The following is a 19,090-nucleotide window of genomic DNA, read 5'->3' as shown; positions in this document are numbered from 1 at the left end:
ATCTCATAAACGCCATTAGTCGGTGGAATTATGTTGTTTGGAGGAGGGGTATCCCAGCAGTGCAGCGGAAAATGGAAAACTCTGCGAGGGTGTGCTGACGTGCCGTCATCGTGGAAAATTCATACATTCGGGTAAAATACACGAAGCGGCTTCGTTAGTCAAGTTTTCGTTACGATTTTGTGGGCTCTGCGGCTTTGGAGTTGCCGGCTGCCGGTTTCAGTTTCATTTTTCAAACGGAGCTCGTGCAAAGCGGTTCGGTTGGTCTTTAAGCGATTTTCCACAAACCAAAAAGTATTTCCGCGGAAAAGCTGCCCGAAAACGGGAAAAGAGAGGTGGCTAATTAATTACACTGTTGAAACTGTCCCATAAATAATTGCCGTTTGAGTCGAACAATTAAGGAGTCTGTAAAAAGCTGCAGCAGCTGCAAGCCTCCATAAATCGTGTCTATCAAAATCAAGATCGTGGTTTACGTATGTTGCGAACTTTGAAATTTATTTGCGATCTATGGCCAGATTTTCCAGATTCGGATTTTCCAAATGCAGCCAATATCCTCACGTCTAGTGGCACTGACAACTCAATACAGTATATCGTGTAGATTGGCATCAGATAATTGTGATTTAGCCGTGCGTGTTGAAGTGGAATTAGTTTACTCAATTTGCAACTTCAAGTAATTGCAGTTTATTGAGGAAAATATTTTAATATATTAAAGCTGAAGTGGCGGGATAACAGATTAGCTATAAATATATATATATATACATATATGTATGTATGCAAAGACACATCTTTGATAGTAAAACACTAAGTGTGGGTGGTCTGAGCGTTTATTCTAATTGATAATTATTTTAATTAATACAAAAGATATCTAATCTTGTACTTCTACATTTTAAATGCCTGTTAAGGTCTTTCGTGCTTGCGTTTGCTCAGGTGGAGGCAGAGCTTATAAAAATGTTAATCTTACAAATTATAAAATGTGGGATTAATTGGAAAATGTTTTATTTTGATTACCTAGGTGACAGAAAATTAATTGTTAGCATATGCAAATGTCAGTCGCGATGTGAATTTGCATTTTACGAATGTGTCTACAAGCGATCAGGTCTAAAAACTCAATCAATGGGATCAATTAGGGTTTGTAATACTTGCTATTGCTGACTGTGTTGGATCAAAAAGAACATCACGCACACCTTTAAAGCGGCTGTCATTCCAGAACCTTTTTTCGTGGAAATGGAATCCAAGCCAGGCTCTAAGCTTCCAGGCCAAATTTATTGACGCTACTCTGGCATTCTTTTTCAATTCGTAGATGTCTGTGAACGAAAAAATAACTTACAAGCCGATGGCACTGGAAAAGGTCCAAGCCTAAGTCAATAATATCATCGAATTATTCTATTTGGTTTTTATTCACAGCTCATTATACCAATACTCATATATAAAATACCATTTAAAGTTAGGGGAAAGATTGAAAAAGTAGCAATAATTCGATGAAACCAAATGAAGCAACATTTTTTTTTATTGTGTAAGCCATAATATTTTTAAACACGACACATTAAAAAATTTTTTTTTACATTTCTGTATTCATTAAATCTTTGCAATGCAAAATGTTCTTCATTATGATAAAGCAATGCAAAAGGCAAACATTTGATTAAAATTAAGCTCCCAGTACGCATTCTTAGAATCTTTTTTTGTCGCAGTGCAGTTAAAAAACAGTCGGGGCAGTCACTGGCACTGAAGAACCTCCACAGTCGTACTTTGACTCTTGCGGTCGTCGGATGTTTGTAAGTTTGCCGGCTTCGCATAAGTTTTATATGGAAATTGCCATTTTTGGCGTTTCGAGCAACAGGACGGCTATAGACGCACCTTAAAAGTCCACCCGGATCGGCTGGGTCGCGCTTAACCTTTAATGGGGAAACGCCATGGCCCGAGCCTTTGAGAGCCCCTCCAGTTGGCAACCGGTTGGCTTCCAGTGAATGTCTCTGAGTTTCTGTGTGTGTCTGCTGCAAAAGCCTCTTTGTGTCAAGTCGTATGTTATTAGCATCCGCCAACTGAGCTCCCAGTGTGTCAAAAGATTTGAACTTTAAAGTGCTCAGGTGCTGAAGAGGCCCACAGACGAAAAGTAGACAGCAGACACTTGGACTGCCAGTCAGTCAGTCAGTCAGTCAGTTAGTCGGTCTCTCGGTCTTTGAATACACTGCGAATAAAACTGTGATAATCGCACATTTGGCCATGCTATCGGAAACTATCTTTAGAAAATGTGCTTTATTTCAAGCAAATGTGATTGCAATGATTAAGAAAAACGGATAGAAGAGTGTTGTACTAAGTACCAAAATACCGAAATTACTTAAAGCAAATCCCATTTACCAATAAATTGAAATGATCCAAATTCAATGAGTTTCAGCTTCAGTTTACACAGTTTTTCCCATTCGACTTTTCGGCCAGTGTTTGTGAATTGCTTATCACGTTGTTTGACTTTGAGCTCGTTTGAATTATGCGTGCTATCTTCCATTGCCATTCCCCTGGCCAGCGGGTAGTTCACGCCGCAATTGTCTCTTTCGGGTTCTTTTTATCACACCTGCCGTGCACCGCTGGATACCACACATATGCCGTCCATCCATCCGCACTGGAGCGATGTGGAGTGGAGTACCTAGAGTACTCTGTGGGGTATGGAGTAGGTAGAGTACTCGCACGTCCACAAACTTTTTTTGCCTTTTCCTTGACACGTCCTCGTTGAGCGTTGCTTGGTACTTGCATAGAATTAGTTATCGTAACTAGTTCTATTGTTTTTCGTATTCAAAATTCATCAGGGTTTTCGGCAGTTGGTTAGGAAGTTTAGAAATCTTAATAAATTAGCATTACCACTGTATACAAAACTCTGGTAATTTTAAGCCCGAAACTGTCTCAAAAACCATTCAACTTTTTGACTTAAGGCAGCCAGAGCAAATTGTGAAGTAAACCCACATTGTTTGCCCAAATAATTTAATTAAATTATTCCACTTAAAAACCGATTGAGCAAACTGAAAGCCATTCGACATGGAGTGAATCGGCAAAAAGAACAATTAATAATGATAAGAGCAACAAATAGCACGCACCCGAGGCGCTCGACTTTTAAAATTTAGAATTAGAAAAATATAAAACAAAAAACAGAAAGCAACGCCAATAAGCCTCTCACCTGGCGCTGGCCAAAAATAGCAACCGAAGACCATTTAATAACAATATCAATATGCGAAACAAATTCAAAGCTCATTTTGAATTGCAATAATCAGAATTCGTAGACCGCGCGGCTCTTGAGAATTTTGTGCGGAATTAATTGAGTGATAAATTAGATTGCTTAAATGACAAACGGGAGCGTGGGCGCCGCTATCAATAAAAATAATTAGCAGTCATACCCTTTCAGTGGGTACATTGATGTTTACGAAAACTCATTTTGAAATAAAAAAAATTAATTTTCCAAATTGTTATTTTGGTAAACCTAAACCTCTGTTACTTGTTTTCAAAAGCTTACGTTCTGCACCAAAAACGAAAAACTATTAATGTTCGTGGTCTAAATATCCGCAAAACTCATTGTTATTTTTTCATATTTTCTGCTCTGGTTTTCGCACATTAATTGATAAATGCTACTTATCAATTTGTGGCAAAAGTAATTAAGCTTGTGACGGAATCGAACGTGGCTAATTGGATACAGCATTGGAAAAGAATACCATCACAGAGAAAAAAAACACGGAACATAAAAAATCAAACAAATAGCGACAATTTGTAGAGAAAACCCATTAAAAGCGACGTTCACTATGTGTAAATATGTAATGTGCGTCTACGAGTGAGCGAAAATTGCCGACTGATAACTGACTTTTTGAAAAAGTAACCACGATGGAGTCAACTACTATTGTTTTTGTGACTCTGCTCACAATTATAACCCAACGTAAACACTGTGCGGGTAAGTGAGCTACAAACAATTTAAGGATGGCAAAAATGTTAAGCTTTATTACTCAATGTGGTCGATTGGGTGATTTATCGATCCATTTCAATTTGAATTTAGGCAGCTTGGGAAACAAGAATAGTCGAAACAATTAACACCTTTTATAACTGACTACTGTGACAAGGCTTTGCCAAAATGGATTTTTTAACTTGAAACTAGTTAAATGTTTTATTAATTGGGTATTGGAGTCGTCGGTCAATGTATATCAACTTATATGTAGTAAAGCACGTTAACCCCTTTTTCTCCTGTTTCTGTGGCAAATGGGAATCTCGCAAAAGGCAATTACCCTCATTTCCATAGAGTGCCAGTGAACGAATCTCCCAGATAACCTTAACACCAATATATGCACAGTGGGAATGCAACCGAAGATATGATGTTTCCATTAGAGGTGTAATAAAGTGCAATCTCCTTTTATGACTTTTTTAGGTTGTTGTGCTCAAAGACGCACTGCTTAGCTCCTAATTATAGGCCCATTGCGTTCCACGCGACCAGCAAGGCTCTTATTTTTATTCGCCTGGCACAGGTGTGAACTGACGTCTTGACAAGTTGGTAAGCGATATGTGGGCCCGGCCTTTCGCTTTTGACTTTGCAACCAACTGACTGACGCTGATGGACTGGTCTACCGACCAACTCCCTGGGGCCGCTCCATCAATGCCTCAAACTGGGGGGAAAAAAAAACTTTACACATTGGAAACATGTAAATTTCAATTTCCGCATAGTAAACTCAGTTCGTCCTTTGTTGAATATTAACTTTAAATATTACTTACTTTCTATTTTTACAAATGTTTTCTAAATATCATATAACATTATCATGTCATATATTTTCTTTACAATTTTTTACCTTTTTACTGGGTTTGATTTGATTTCTATGCTTGAACGAGAAATTAAAAACAAAACAGTAAAGTATGTTAATTTTTCTTGTGGAATAATTGTATTTATTAGTCTAGCGGTTGTATAAATATATTGCAATATATTAAGACCAATTGTATTTTTGTTAGTGCATGACGTGCCAGACAAGTACACGCCCAAAAAATTAATTCATCACGCTGCAAAGTCACATTTGATATTTTTTGGGGGATGACTACCACTGCGATCCATTCCAAGACAGCTGGCACTGAAAAATTCCCCTATAGGCCCAGCCAAGTTGAATCTACCGCATATGAATCGCCGGTCAATCAGTCACTCGGGTTAAAGGTGTCGAAGTGCCCGCCAGCTGCCTTCTGCCCCTTCCCCGCCAGAAATTCACGAACTTATGTGCAATCAATTAAGTCAATAGGTGTGTGTCTCCGTTCGTCTTACGTTTTTCTATATGTTCCTCGGACTCTACGCGCTGTTTCACCGCCAAATGACTGGTTTTAGGTTTTTGCAAAAAGTGACCGACAGCAAGCTATTTACAGAATTAAGGAAATTATATAATACTTTGCTATTAAAGTAAACATATGGCTTAAAGCCGCAAGCAGTATTACAACTGATATTTGTATTGCTGAATCTAAATTAAACAATTACTGTAAACTTCCTTAGACCAGGCTCCATTCTCTTCATAGAAATGTCTATTTTTCCTTAGGCAAATCCCTTAGCCTGCCACAAAACATTTGCATTGTATTTCATATTTTGCTCACATGTTGGCTGAATTTATGAGCTGGCTTGACACATTTATCAGCCACTCAAGGTTGGCCTCTGTCTTCTACTTCGGTAAGTATTTTGCATAGCAAAATAATAGGAAAACGAAAATCCATTCGGTGTTATGAAATCAGTGTCTGCCACTGTCTGTCCCACAGTCGCACCCGGGTTCACATCCCAGAAATAGCGTGATTCAGCTACAGATATGGCGCCTATACTCGTAATGCACTCGCTTTGAGCTCCTTCAAGTGGGAGTGCATAATGTGCATTATTTATTAAACCTTTTCTTAAGCGTTCGCATTTGTTGGCAGATCCAGCTTTTGCCAGGTGAATAAAATGAAAGCTTTTAAGGAAATGATATGTTTCAATGGTGGTTTATAAGGCAATAAATTTGAATTCTTTAAGTTCTGTGAACATTTTTAGAACTTAAGCTGACTAATTGTTGTCCAGTATAATTAGTCGTCATTAGCATACATTTAGGAGGCCCTTGACTGTGACAAATGTTTTCCATTCGCTGACAGCCAGTAATTAGGCAGTCCACTCACCGATCACCGTCCAGAGTCTGTTATTTCTGGAAGTGGTCTTAGTTCTTTGAACGGGAGTGTCGCCCCTCACTCAATGCCAAAGGCAAGGCGTCTTTGAAGTTCGCCTGGTGACTTCTAGTCTGCGATTATTCTGTAATTTCCTTTACTTTTTCCATATTTCTTATCCGCAGTGACTGTTCACTTCTTTGTCCAGACTGAAAAAAGGAAATATTAAATGAAAATTGCTTTTAATCAATAACGACAATTTGTGTCTGATTGGTGGAGAAACCCCCTTTGTATCATCATATAGGAAAAGAGATAAACCATTTTGAAACTACTTTTAAAATTAATACAAAAAATTTTTTTAAGATGATAAAATTTCTTTATCGGATTTTATTTCTTTTTCACATTTTGTACCTTGTAAATTAAACTAAAACAATTAAAATATTTGAGTGTATTCTGTGACAATTATAAAATATTTTAGGTTTCATTAATAACTTAGCAATTGGATATATATATAAGAATATGTGGTTTAGAGTATAAGACACTGTTATTTAAGCTCAATTTGTTTTACATTTAATTTGCTTTGGCTTTAGCAAAGAGAAAATTTCAGGGACAGCCGGGACAGGAAATAGAAAACATTCAAGACACTTTGTCTGCACACATTTCGATCGGGTGAAAGTAGAAAGACAGGAGTGGTGTGGAATGGATTTAATAATGCGAATCTGAACCATAACCAGGGCCAGAGATTGGCCACTGCCAACAGTTGCAGCAGGAAAGAGCCACGGCAACAGACAACTGTAGTCAGTGCCAAGGAAAACAGAAAACCACGTCTGGCGTACACGACGTATGAGTAATAAAAATAACAATGCAACAGGGAAAGGAATGGGAAAGGCGTTGCGAAAAACTCAAAACCCCGGACAAAGACACAGTTTTCATTACGCAGCAGTAGACAAAAATAATGTGTGTCGGATGCTGGAAAACACCATATTATCCACTCACCAAAATGAGTCATCTTCATCACGAAGAATCGTAGAAAAAACAAGGACAATAAACTCCGGAAGGTTAATTGGTAGTGGAACTGGTCAAGCAAACGGGCAAACAACTGACGACCCAATTCGATGCGTTGTCAATTAATTCGGGCAGATTAATTAGTTTATGCGAAACTAGTTGACATTTCATCCCGGTGCCGCACCCCACTGGGAGTTTCCATTTCACATGGTCAGTGGCCACAAAGTTCAGGTACACAGGCGCAGCTAATGGCCGTGTCGGGATCCCAGTCGCCGCCCATCAATTGTTGACAGTGCTGTCATTAGCGATTCTTGTACACTGAAAACTTAGTTAAGAGTATGTTTGCTACATAGATTGAAAGCATAAAAATAAATGAGAACTACAACACAATTGACTTAAGAATGGATTTAAGATTTATTATTTATTTATTACATTGGAATAAATATATTAGATCCCTATATATATATAATTGGTATTTGTTAAGAAAGTGAAAAATATTCACATTTCTATATTAATTTTATTTTACAATACATGCTCCACCTACTTAGTATTTTTCTGTTGGGTAAACACTTCCAATGAGTCCAGTCACCCTAGAAATTCTCTATTGGTTATCCAGTTTCTCCCTAATTTAAAGGCCACGTTTTATCCACTTTTTTATGCGCCATTCACTGGCCTTTTAATTTACAACCTAATAGATAACAGTATTAGTCCTTTCCTGTTCCATGCCTTTTCCTCCTGCCATTTTAACGCTATTTTGTTTCACACGGCTTCCGACTTTTGGTCGGGTTTCGCGGGTGGTGCGGGGTGTTTTTAATCCCGCTTACCTGTCACAGGTTTAACGGTCTTAGAGCTCTGATCTCCGGGGATTAGAAGGGGTCAAGTTGAGCTGCAGTTGAGAACTGATTGATACAAATCGGGGATATACAATAAGATTGTTTAAAGGTGATTCGGTCTGGTTAACCTTAATTCATTCAATGGTTTCATATAAATTACTTAATTTAACCCGAAAGGAAACATGTTTACAGACGAAATCAAATCTTTTCATGTGCTATCGATAGATCATTATTAATATATTTATTTTCCAAATTGGTTGTAAAAAATTATGTCTTGTTGGTCGATATTACAAATGAACATTATTATAGCTTCCTTGTACTAAAATTTAAAGCGATTCAACGAGCACTAATTTGAACAGTTTATTAGTTTTTGTGGAGGAAAGCACTTGGTACTTAATCTTGAACGGGAACCCTTGATTCCAAAACTAGAATGGCGCCATCATTTGGCTAGAATCAGGGAACAAGGGATGGCATAATCCCCGCATTTTTCATTAGATACGCTGACAGCTATAATATATTTTTGTGGGTTGGTGGGCGCCAAGGACACGCATTTAAAATGTCATTATAAATGCGCGCACGTTGGAGTAGCACGTATCCAACTCAAACCGCCTCGTTTATGTATTTTATCAGCGTTTTTCGCATGCCTGAGCGTCAACAATTGTAGTTTTATTATTTATAATGTGTACAATGCCATAGGTCCTTTAAACCAAGGAGCGTTTTTCCCACCACCGTTTGGATTTTCATTGTGAGAATATTCAGATCCGACCCCCAATTTTTGTAGCCCTCTGTTTGATTATCACTCAACAGCTAGAGCGTAATTATGACAGGCATTTAGTGGAGGTACCATCGCTTGCTTTGTGAGCATCCAATTAGCGGCTTTTTATTCATTTATTCCAGCTGTTTACATTTACCTTCAGAATGTAGTGCGAGACTCGATTTGGTGCGGAGTAATCAGTTTAGCTTAGTGTAGGACCCTTCTTAGTATTGTATATTTGGAAAGCTTCCTGGAACGGAAAATGAATGCGTGTTCTCAATAATAGACATTACATTTTTATGTGCCAGAGTTTTAAAAAGAACAAATCCCGAACCTAAAAATATATATTCTGGTAAATATATAAATCGAAAAATAATATTTCCCCATTACCAAATGTAAACTAACTCTAAAACAATTTAGTCGATCAACTTCCCAAATTACCCCTCAAATAAATCAGTTATATTTCAATGCATTTGATTGCTATTTATTCAACAAGATATCCCAACCGATTTACACCATAACAATACACGAGTTCGTCGTTTCGGTTTCCCCCAATGTTTAATACAAATATTGTGGCATAAAATTTGGGGCATGAAGTTCTCGGGCAAAGGGCGAGGAAAATTTGTATCCAATTATGCCTGGGGTTGTATTTTTCCGGCTAACAAAAACTTTATCGTTATCACAAAATCAATACGCAACCCGATGACGCCGACACTTCAATTGGGATGACAACAATGAAATGGGAAGGGCGGTGTTGCCTTCGTCATTTTGATAACCCATACGCTAATACCTAATATCAGCATTATATTTATTTATCGCTTGTATTGGACTTTGCCTCGTATGCAAACACACGGACACAACAATAGTCGGTCATTAGGATGGAGCTCTTATCAAATTACGCATACGCCAAGTTCAATTTGGTCGACAGGGGAAGTTGGGAATTATTGCCAGATCTATTAGGGTCAACCCAAGCTTATTAAACGAAATTATTTGATTGGATTTATTAACGACTGCCAGCGTGTGTCCCTTCGTTGATGCAAATAAAGCCAAAATCTGAAACCAACCCTCGGAAATATATTTCATTGATTGCGGCACAGTGGTTTTAATCCCTTTTAGTCGGAATAAATAAAATTTCCTTTAAGTAATATATTTCGATTTCCACCAACATTTCCTAGCTTTGCTAGTCAATGAATTGAATATTAAGCCACAAATGGAATTGGAAACCCACTTAAACTGAGTGGGCCAATTGTGGTCAAACACTTGTGGCAGCATGCCAAACAATGACCACCACCCTATGCAAAATCCCTTATGACGCGACCGTATTAACTTGATTTTTCTACCCTCTTGCTCCTTTTCAGCCGTCGATGTTTACTTTCCCACCACGTCGGTGAAATTCAATATGCCCATCAATGAGGAATCGGAGAGCATATTCTCCAAAATCCCGCTAGCCCAGTTCCAAGTGCTGCGGATGGAGGACAACCGGTTAGCCAGTGATTACTTGTATAGCCTGGAGCAGAATCCACTACTCCGAATAAACAGTTCCTCCGGCGAGATATATATGCGCACTGACTACCGCTCACCAAACTCAAGTGCCACATTCTTGGTGACCGCATTTCCCAGAGATCAACCGGATCACGAGCTGCTGAATGTTTCGCATCTTTCGTTGGAGGTTACACCTCAGCCCCTGGAGGAGTACTGTTCGGAACTGGAGCACATTTGCTTCTGGAGCAGTGCTCAGTACACTATAGCAGAGTCGCACGGTCCATATCGGCGGAAGGATTTTTTTGAACCCGTACTTATCGGCGCCCTTAATTCCCGCGCTGCGAAGTATCTGTGTCCTCATGTATCCCTGGAATATTCCCTGAACGCTGGTAGTTCCCATTTTGTTTTGAAACAAAATCGACTCTACACCCGACAAACCTTGGATCACGACGAGCTCAATGGACTGAATGCCAAGGCAGGGCAGCTGCAGGCCAGGATTACCTGCACGGTTAAATTGTCCAGCAGGGATCAGAGAAAATTCTCGCGCATCTTGGATATCAAGTTACTGGATCGCAATGATAATGGACCCAAGTTGCAGGAGAGTAGCTCTAAGTTTGATTTCTATCTGGAGCAGCCCTACTTCCAAGCGGTGAGTTTAAAAGTTGCAGGGGGTTAGCGGTTAGGGGTTAAGAGGAGCGGGACTACGAAATGAGAGGAAGATATCAGGGGTAGGAGCATACCAAGCAGACTCACGCCAGGCAGACTGTTCGTCTGCCGGCTGTCTGGCCGGTCACTGGGTGCGGGCTTATAGAATTCGCCCATGATGAACGCCTCCTAGACACGCAATCAACTCTCGGATGCACTATGAAAAAAACTGTGCTTTGAGCTACGTTGGTTACCTTAGAGAAGGTATATTAAAACACGTAATTCCATCTCTCATAACAAACTTTCAGACACAAGTGTAAATGATTCCAATTCTTCAAACAACATTTTTTATTAGCTTTTATTTTTTGGGTGTAGAGACCCAAGCCCGCTTTCCCTGCCAGACGCTATTACCACGTCTGGATCCAAATGTCCTTTTTGGGGTAGATGGACAAAGTTGGCCACTTCCGCGATTTCTTCCTCCAACTTCCCCTTTTATACAAGTCACATGTTGCCATTGAAACGCGTAACGCTTATAAGCTTTTATGATTGGAGCATGACACACAGAAAAGAAAAGCGAAGGCAACGGAATAGAAACGGGAACAACAAGTGACTTCAACGCGTATTGAAGTCGTGGTCGGGGTCCCTTAAAGTTGCTACAAAAGGAAATAATGCTGTCGTGTTGGAAACTAGCCAAGCCTATCCCTAAGGATCCGCGAACTATGTCAGTTCAGGTGCAGATAGAGCGATCTGCTCACTCCAACTAGAGTAATTGGCTCTGTACTAAAGTCCTGCCGTTACAAATTACCCCGGGTGGCTTAGCATTAAAATAATGTACATACAATAATGTACATTTTATTTTATTTCGAGGAAATTGCTGCCGACTTGTCCCATAATAAAGTGAACAGCGTTTGGTGTGATGAGGTGTGGCTGAGTTGCAACTGGACATGGGTGGGACAAAATGGAAACGAGTTCAGTTAAGAATATATATATATCTACCGAGTGAACTTCAGTAAGCTATACAATAAAAGCAATTTCTTAAAATTATAATATTTGGGGTCTGTTTCTCTGACAACAGAGAACGCTGTTGTCAATTACCTCGACTATCCGATACCTTTAAAAAACATTTAAAAAACACAAGACTTCTTTTAAAATTGGTGGCATGAAATCAACTCAGCCGTTGAAGAGGTTTGATGTGATGAGGTGTGGCTGAGTTGCAACTGGACATGGGTGGGACAAAATGGAAACGAGTTCAGTTAAGAATATATATATATCTACCGAGTGAACTTCAGTAAGCTATACAATAAAAGCAATTTCTTAAAATTATAATATTTGGGGTCTGTTTCTCTGACAACAGAGAACGCTGTTGTCAATTACCTCGACTATCCGATACCTTTAAAAAACATTTAAAAAACACAAGACTTCTTTTAAAATTGGTGGCATGAAATCAACTCAGCCGTTGAAGAGGTTTGCGGGCGTGGCGATCCTCTTAAACAGACTTCTTTGTCTCTAAAATCACCATGATTCATCAAATATAAACATGTGGTCAAGAAGAGACTTATTTAATTGCATCGTGTGTGGTGTCTTAAAAAAAGCTACCGTTCCAACGTAAACCCAAGTCCAGAGAGGACAGTCTGCTAATGTCCTTGTTACTGGGATGCGTTAAATGGGTTTTTAACCTAGGAGAGGGGTGAGTCAAGCACTTCGCAGGGAAATGTCAGGTCCCAGAGGATCTAAAACCCCAGCCTGACCTTGTGCACGAATTAAAATGCTAATCACCAAGAGGGCATCCTTGGAGGGCAGTGCAGCAATTTGCCAGGCGGTGCCAAGTGGAATTTAATTAGCGCTGGTCAGTAAATGCTAATGAAACTAGCTGCTAATATGATGCCCCTCGTTATTTTTTCGTATCCCACAGGACGAGGAGGCGGGAAAAAAAGTAATCTACGTGGACAAGGATACATTGGAGGCAAATGCTCACCTTGTCTACGCCGTCCACAATGACTCTCATGGTCTGTTTCGGCCCGACTGCCACGCCTACGAGGCGGATCACACGGGCAGACCACATACCATCGTCAGTTGTCGTGAGTATGGGTATTAAGTTATCACAATCCCAATCTGTAAAGGTTGTATAAACTGCATTAATGACATTCCTTCTCTTGAAATAGAACTGCGATTCTCCCGAAACGGTGTCTTCCGGGAAACCCCCTATTGTGTGTCCTTGGAGGCTCGGGATCTGACCATTGTAAGCCGTGTCGATGCCATGTCAGCGACAGCCAATGTTTGCTATCATATTAATCTGAGTAAGCTTCACGAATCTGAGCAAGAATTACCGCAAGCTCTTCCCCTACGGGCACGTCAACATCGAATATTCGAGAGCGAAGAATTCAATGGAGATTCTGCAGGCCGATCTCTAAGTCCTCCGACCGTGGATTACGATAAGGATGTTTCCGTATACAGATCGGCTGCTTCTAATTTTCGAGTTGTCCAGCCTGACAGTTTTTTGGACTTGATGCGGTTACGATCTATTCGATTCGATATTGTGGAGGATAAACTTGGAGCTTTTGGTATTACCTCAACATCGGGTATTGTCTTTGTGAAGAACCCACAGGTTTTGGAGGAGGCACCGGAAACCATATACTTCCTGAATGTCACCTGGATCGATCAGCAAAGGCTGTCGCACGTGAGAGTGATCAATGTGCACTTGGTTCATGGTAGACCCGAGAATACTAGTTGCGAACTGAAGGTCAAGTCTCGATCACAGACATGTGCCCAGATTAAATACCAATCGCAATGCGTTCGATATTGCGGCTTGGCCACAGGTGGTGGATCTTGCCAGTGGAGGGGGTCCAACTCAGCCATGTTCGGCACTAGATATGGTTCCTGTGTACCCGAATCTCGTTACTGTCCAGATCATGTCTGTGATCCCCTAGAGGAACTGAATCCTATGGCCTGTCCGCAGGATTGCACGCCAGCTGGAAGAATCGTGGGTCCCCATTCAAGTAATGAGAATAAGAGAGGGATATACAGTGCCTCGGGTACCTGCATTTGCGAGGATAATGGCAAGTGCTCGTGCGCTCCGTTAGATGAGGAACCCAAGATGAAGAAACCGCGAAAACGAAAAAACGAAACAGAGGCGGAACCTCTGCTGGGGGTACGAAGGGGCACTCCTCCGAATCAGCCACTTCAGGATCCCATGCTTCTGGGTGTCCTAAATGTGGCCGGTTTCGAATGCGATCGCTCCTGCATGTTCTTCGTGATCACGTGCCCTCTATTGTTCGTTCTCCTGCTCCTCTGTTTGCTGATTGCGCAGAGAAAGATGCTCCAACGTCGCTTGGGCAAGCAATCAATGACCACGTCGTCGAAACAAGCTCTTCCGGAATCAGGAGGCGGAGATTTCGCCTTGATGCCGCTGCAGAGTGGCTTCAGGTTCGAAAGTGGGGATGCCAAATGGGAGTTTCCCAGGGAAAAACTGCAACTAGATACGGTCTTGGGAGAGGGTGAATTTGGTCAGGTGCTAAAGGGCTTTGCCACCGAGATCGCTGGCTTGCCGGGAATAACCACGGTGGCCGTAAAGATGCTCAAGAAGGGCTCCAATTCAGTGGAGTACATGGCCCTGCTTTCGGAGTTTCAGCTCCTCCAGGAGGTCTCTCACCCGAATGTGATCAAGCTGCTAGGCGCCTGCACCTCCTCCGAAGCACCTCTCCTGATCATCGAGTATGCTCGGTATGGCTCTCTGAGGAGCTATCTTCGACTCAGTCGGAAGATCGAGTGTGCCGGCGTAGATTTCGCAGATGGAGTGGAGCCTGTTAATGTTAAGATGGTACTTACCTTTGCTTGGCAGATTTGCAAGGGTATGGCTTACCTTTCTGAGTTAAAGGTGGGTAAGAGAAATAATTTTTTCAACCAATATATAGACGCCCTTTATCCTCCAGTTGGTTCATCGTGATTTGGCTGCTAGAAATGTGCTCCTTGCGGATGGCAAGATATGCAAAATATCAGATTTCGGACTGACTCGAGATGTTTACGAGGACGATGCCTATTTAAAGAGATCCCGAGATCGTGTGCCCGTCAAGGTAAGACCTCAAAATTAACCCCCTATAACATTAATATTAATCCGGAAACCCCTTTTAAAGTGGATGGCTCCGGAATCTTTAGCGGATCATGTGTATACCAGCAAATCGGATGTGTGGTCCTTTGGCGTTCTCTGCTGGGAACTAATCACTCTGGGAGCCTCTCCGTATCCTGGCATTGCTCCCCAGAATTTGTGGTCCTTGCTGAAGACGGGCTACCGCATGGACAGACCAGAAAACTGTTCGGAGGCTGTCTACTCTATAGTTCGAACTTGCTGGGCAGACGAGCCAAATGGAAGACCCTCATTCAAGTTTTTAGCATCGGAGTTTGAGAAGCTATTGGGAAACAATGCCAAGTACATAGATCTGGAAACGAATGCCGTTTCGAATCCCCTTTATTGTGGGGATGATTCCGCCTTAATAACCACGGAATTGGGCGAACCAGAATCGTTGCAGCACCTTTGGTCACCTCCCAAAATAGCCTACGACATCCATGACCAGGCCACCAGCTACGATCAGTCTGAGGAGGAGATGCCAGTGACTTCAACGGCTCCGCCGGGTTACGACTTACCACGACCTTTGCTTGATGCTACCGCCAACGGGCAGGTTTTGCGATACGAAAACGATTTGCGATTCCCCTTAAATATTCGGAAATCCAGTTGTACTCCAAGCTACAGCAACATGACCAGTGAACCTCCAGCGACCACCTCACTGCCACATTATTCTGTCCCCGTGAAGAGGGGTCGATCCTACCTGGATATGACCAACAAGAGTCTCATCCCAGACAACCTGGACAGCAGGGAGTTTGAAAAGCATCTGTCCAAGACCATCTCGTTCCGTTTCTCTAGTTTGCTGAATCTCAGTGAAACGAAGGAGGTGAGTCCAGGATGGCAAGCTGAGGATGCAGTCTAGAAATAGTGTTTCCCAGAGTTCTAATCTCACGCCTGTTTTTCAGTTCAAACTGTTTGTTGATTAGTCTTAGTTTTACATATAATCAATTAGCTTTACGTTGACGCCAAATATGGATTTTAAGATAACCGATTTCGATTTCAAATACTCCCAAGCATTTATACACTATTTTAACTAGCCAAAGACAGCCTTAGTTTTTTTTATTATTACTTCTTATTACTTTTGCTTCAAAAAGCCATATTCTTAAAAGATAATTAACTTTATTTGTAAATTGCCAAGTTCGTCCTATTATATGCCAGAAGAATGAATGGTTATCCCAAAGAATTTTTACACTCAATAAATAAAGTTTTTAAAGGAATATTTGTGCTTCAAAAGGGGTTTTCTGTATTTGGATATTTATTTCAATTTAAGATTGTAAAACTCTGCTAAAGTAAGCTAGGTTGATTTATAATGTCCATTTAATGTAATAGCAGTCATAATATAAGTTTCAATTTATTTACGCCATAAGCTAAACAATCATAAGTAACCTTCATTATTAATCATTGAGTACATCTGGTACATCTTAAACAATCTCACAGGCACTCTAGATATTTAGGTATTCGAACCAATGTACTTATTTATCGATGACTTTTATGACTTTAATGAATGTAAATACTTGCATCTACTGCATATGTTTAAATTAACTTTTAAAAATTATTTGAAATAATATAAAATAAAATAAACCAAATATAACAGATAGCGGCCAATTGGGGCATCACTCTTCATCGGGTACCAGCAAGTTGAGATTAGCACTGCCTGCTAGGCAGCCCATAAAGGTTTCCTCGTCTCCTCTCACGGATAGAGTTTCTCTACCAGTCAGTATCTTTTTCTCCCGTATCATAGCCGTCCTTTGCCATCGCGACCCCTTGCAATTCTTACAGCTCTGTTTGGGCAACTTGAATACGGTAGTAGTTCGATTTCCGCAGTCTTTGCACTGAAAGAATCGCTTTTCAGCATCGACCACCTTTAAGGGGTGCTTCTGCTCCTTGCAGCGATCGGAAGCGGAAAAGGCTGTGTACTTGCACACCTGGCAGATGACGGCCTTGCATGGCATCTTGTATGTGGTCAGCATCTTCTCTTCCATCGCTTCCTTGCGTTCAAGCTTGTTAAAGTACTCTTCCTGCGCTTCGCGCTCTCGCATTTCCACGAGATTCGTATGCGATGAGGTGGCTGCCATTATTTTTTCGATTCTTGATTTGCGCATTAACTCCCGATCGTCCTCATCAATTTTTTGTCGCTTGGCGCTGCTAGAGAACTTCTCGTTGAGTTCATCGATGGCTCTTCTCTTCCCACTTTCACTGCCTCGTGTGGAGTTGGGGTTGATCTTCTCCAGTGGCTTCTTCTTCAGCAGGGCAGCTGCTTTCAGCTTAGCATTTTGTGCCTGGCGAGATCCTACATTGATTTCAAAGGAAAAGTTCTCGCTACCGGAAAGCTTGGGCGTTAAACTGGCATCAAAGGAGAAGCCTCGATTTTTGAATTTATCTGGAACAGGTGTAGTGGGCATACTGACAGCGGGTGTGCCTGCTTCAGATTCTTTTTTGTTATCACTTCCCAAGACATGGCCCTCCGCCTGCTTCTTTTTTTCAAAGCGCTCATTTTCCTCTTTAAGCAGACGCAACCGCTCTAGATCTTGGACTCTCTGTTTCCTAGACGCTTCCACACCACCAGCCAAACGGGAAACAGGACCGCCACGTTCTGCATATGGAATTTTAGTGGGTTCGGCTGTTTTGGGCTTTGAGGTGTGGTTAGCGGTATGGGCGAAGGGGGAAACATCATAGCCAGCCAGCATACTCAGACGATCACGTTCCTTGGTGATTAACTTGGCACTTTTTCTTGCGGGAACTGCAGTAAATGTTTGGCCGCCGTAAAATACCTCGTTTTTGCCTTAACATAAAGAAAAAACTAAGTTATATTGAGTTTTCTTCAAAATCAAAGTCTACCTACCCAAAACCTTGTTTCTTAGTTCATTGATACCACGACCTGCGGTCGCCGATTGCAGTTCAGAACGTCGGGACATCTTGCCATATTCCTGCTTTACATGAAAAATGCAATAATCACAGTCGGTTAGGTTAACCACCGAAGTGCACTTGTCCCCATTTTTTTTGGTGGCCCGACATGTGCCCAAATCTTTGGATTGACCCAGGATCATGACTTTCTGGGAGCTATCGATGGATAGGCAGGCCACATCGGAGCTTCCCGCTCTCCTCTCGAAAATAGTTGGATTCAACACAGCCAAGCACAGACCCTCCGCTGTTTTCCACAGGGATTTGTGGGCCTCTTTAAAAAGGAAAAGTGAGATCGTTTTAACCTCTCCCCGTAGATCGGATAGTTTCCACGTGGAGTAGGGATCACCCTTCTTGGTGTTTTTTACAGGATTTTTGGAAACCAGCGCGCCAGCAATGACCCAATCTTTGGCCAAATCGCCTCGCTCGATGTGATACGCAACGCCTGAGAAGGGCACAGGTTTCCTGCCCGTCATGCGCTCCTGCAGCAGTGAGCTGGAGACTAGCGGATTGATCATGCGCAGTCCGAAGACTGGATCCGTAAAAACAGCAGATACGGGAGCACTTGACTGGGATGTAGATGCCACGGCGGCAGCGACTGGCGGAGGACGTTGAAACGTGGTGCTCACCGCCGATTGCCGTTTAATAGGATTATGCGGATTTTTCAGGGGTTGCGGGGTGGATGTAACCACGTGGATAGACTTCTTAAGCTCCTGATCCACCTCCCTCGCCACCTTGGACTCGTAGGCGTTCTCCTGCTGCTGCTTCAGTCTCTTGTTTATATCACTGCCGTACTCATTGTACTTTCGTTCCAGGAAGTTCTTTACCTCCTCGTCGTCGGACGAGTCCAGCTCTGGTTCCTTAATGATAGCAGCATTCTTCTGCTTTTCCGGTTTCACGATCTTCTCGAAGGTGAAGGCATTAGCAAAACTGTTGTCTTCTCGTAGTTTTGGCACCAAAATGGGTGCGGTGGGTTTTGCTTTTTCTGACTCTGCAGATTTTGTATTTTCGTTTTCTGCTGCACCCAGTAGTTTTTCCAGAGCCAGTATTTCCTCCTCATCATCGATACTAATATCTGTTCCGGATTTCTGAGCAGGACCCATTTCATTTGGGTAGATTTGTATTTTCACGTGTTCTCGTGTTTTTTCTTGGTTTTCTAAATAAGCGCAATAACATATCTGTTTTGGCGGGCTCAGTGTGACCGGGTAATGTATATGGTTCTACAAAAAGTGCTCGTTT

At 41.6% G+C, this 19,090-nt stretch overlaps 2 protein-coding genes across 4 annotated transcripts; one reads left to right on the top strand and one right to left on the bottom strand.

Annotated features, from left to right (window-relative positions):
- Positions 1-222: 222 nt before the first annotated feature.
- Ret (Ret oncogene) lies at positions 223-16,539 on the top strand. 3 transcript variants are annotated; one of them, NM_057696.4, is made up of 7 exons: positions 223-252; positions 3,630-3,922; positions 10,065-10,837; positions 12,746-12,911; positions 12,996-14,707; positions 14,763-14,903; positions 14,964-16,539. In NM_057696.4, exons 2-7 carry the CDS (start codon positions 3,856-3,858, stop codon positions 15,810-15,812), a joined length of 3,708 nt encoding a protein of 1,235 aa, NP_477044.1. In that variant the 5' UTR covers positions 223-252; positions 3,630-3,855; the 3' UTR covers positions 15,813-16,539. The 3 variants fall into 3 exon arrangements, with proteins under 3 accessions (NP_477044.1, NP_724315.1, NP_724316.1); NM_165358.2 differs by having other exon boundaries at positions 223-332; NM_165359.2 differs by having other exon boundaries at positions 223-332; positions 3,489-3,922.
- Mcm10 (Minichromosome maintenance 10) lies at positions 16,173-19,052 on the bottom strand. The gene is made up of 2 exons (NM_136253.4): positions 17,793-19,052; positions 16,173-17,732 (listed from the first exon to the last, which is right to left on the bottom strand). Exons 1-2 carry the CDS (start codon positions 18,952-18,954, stop codon positions 16,564-16,566), a joined length of 2,331 nt encoding a protein of 776 aa, NP_610097.2. The 5' UTR covers positions 18,955-19,052; the 3' UTR covers positions 16,173-16,563.
- Between the last annotated feature and the right edge of the window lie 38 nt (positions 19,053-19,090).

The sequence above is a fragment of the Drosophila melanogaster genome, chromosome 2L, assembly GCF_000001215.4.
Source record: "Drosophila melanogaster chromosome 2L".
Classification (NCBI taxonomy): Eukaryota; Metazoa; Arthropoda; class Insecta; order Diptera; family Drosophilidae; genus Drosophila; species Drosophila melanogaster.
Note: the sequence above shows the minus strand (reverse complement) of the source record. Positions and strands in the feature narration are given on the sequence as shown.

Excerpts from the sequence above, each read along its gene's own strand:
- Ret (NM_057696.4), top strand. The coding sequence starts at position 3,856 with ATGGAGTCAACTACTATTGTTTTTGTGACTCTGCTCACAATTATAACC. Across the intron at positions 3,923-10,064 it reads CCAACGTAAACACTGTGCGG|CCGTCGATGTTTACTTTCCC; the intron begins GTAAGTGAGCTA and ends GCTCCTTTTCAG. Across the intron at positions 14,708-14,762 it reads CTTACCTTTCTGAGTTAAAG|TTGGTTCATCGTGATTTGGC; the intron begins GTGGGTAAGAGA and ends TTTATCCTCCAG.
- Mcm10 (NM_136253.4), bottom strand. The coding sequence starts at position 18,954 with ATGGGTCCTGCTCAGAAATCCGGAACAGATATTAGTATCGATGATGAG. Across the intron at positions 17,733-17,792 it reads ACTAAGAAACAAGGTTTTGG|GCAAAAACGAGGTATTTTAC; the intron begins GTAGGTAGACTT and ends CTTTATGTTAAG.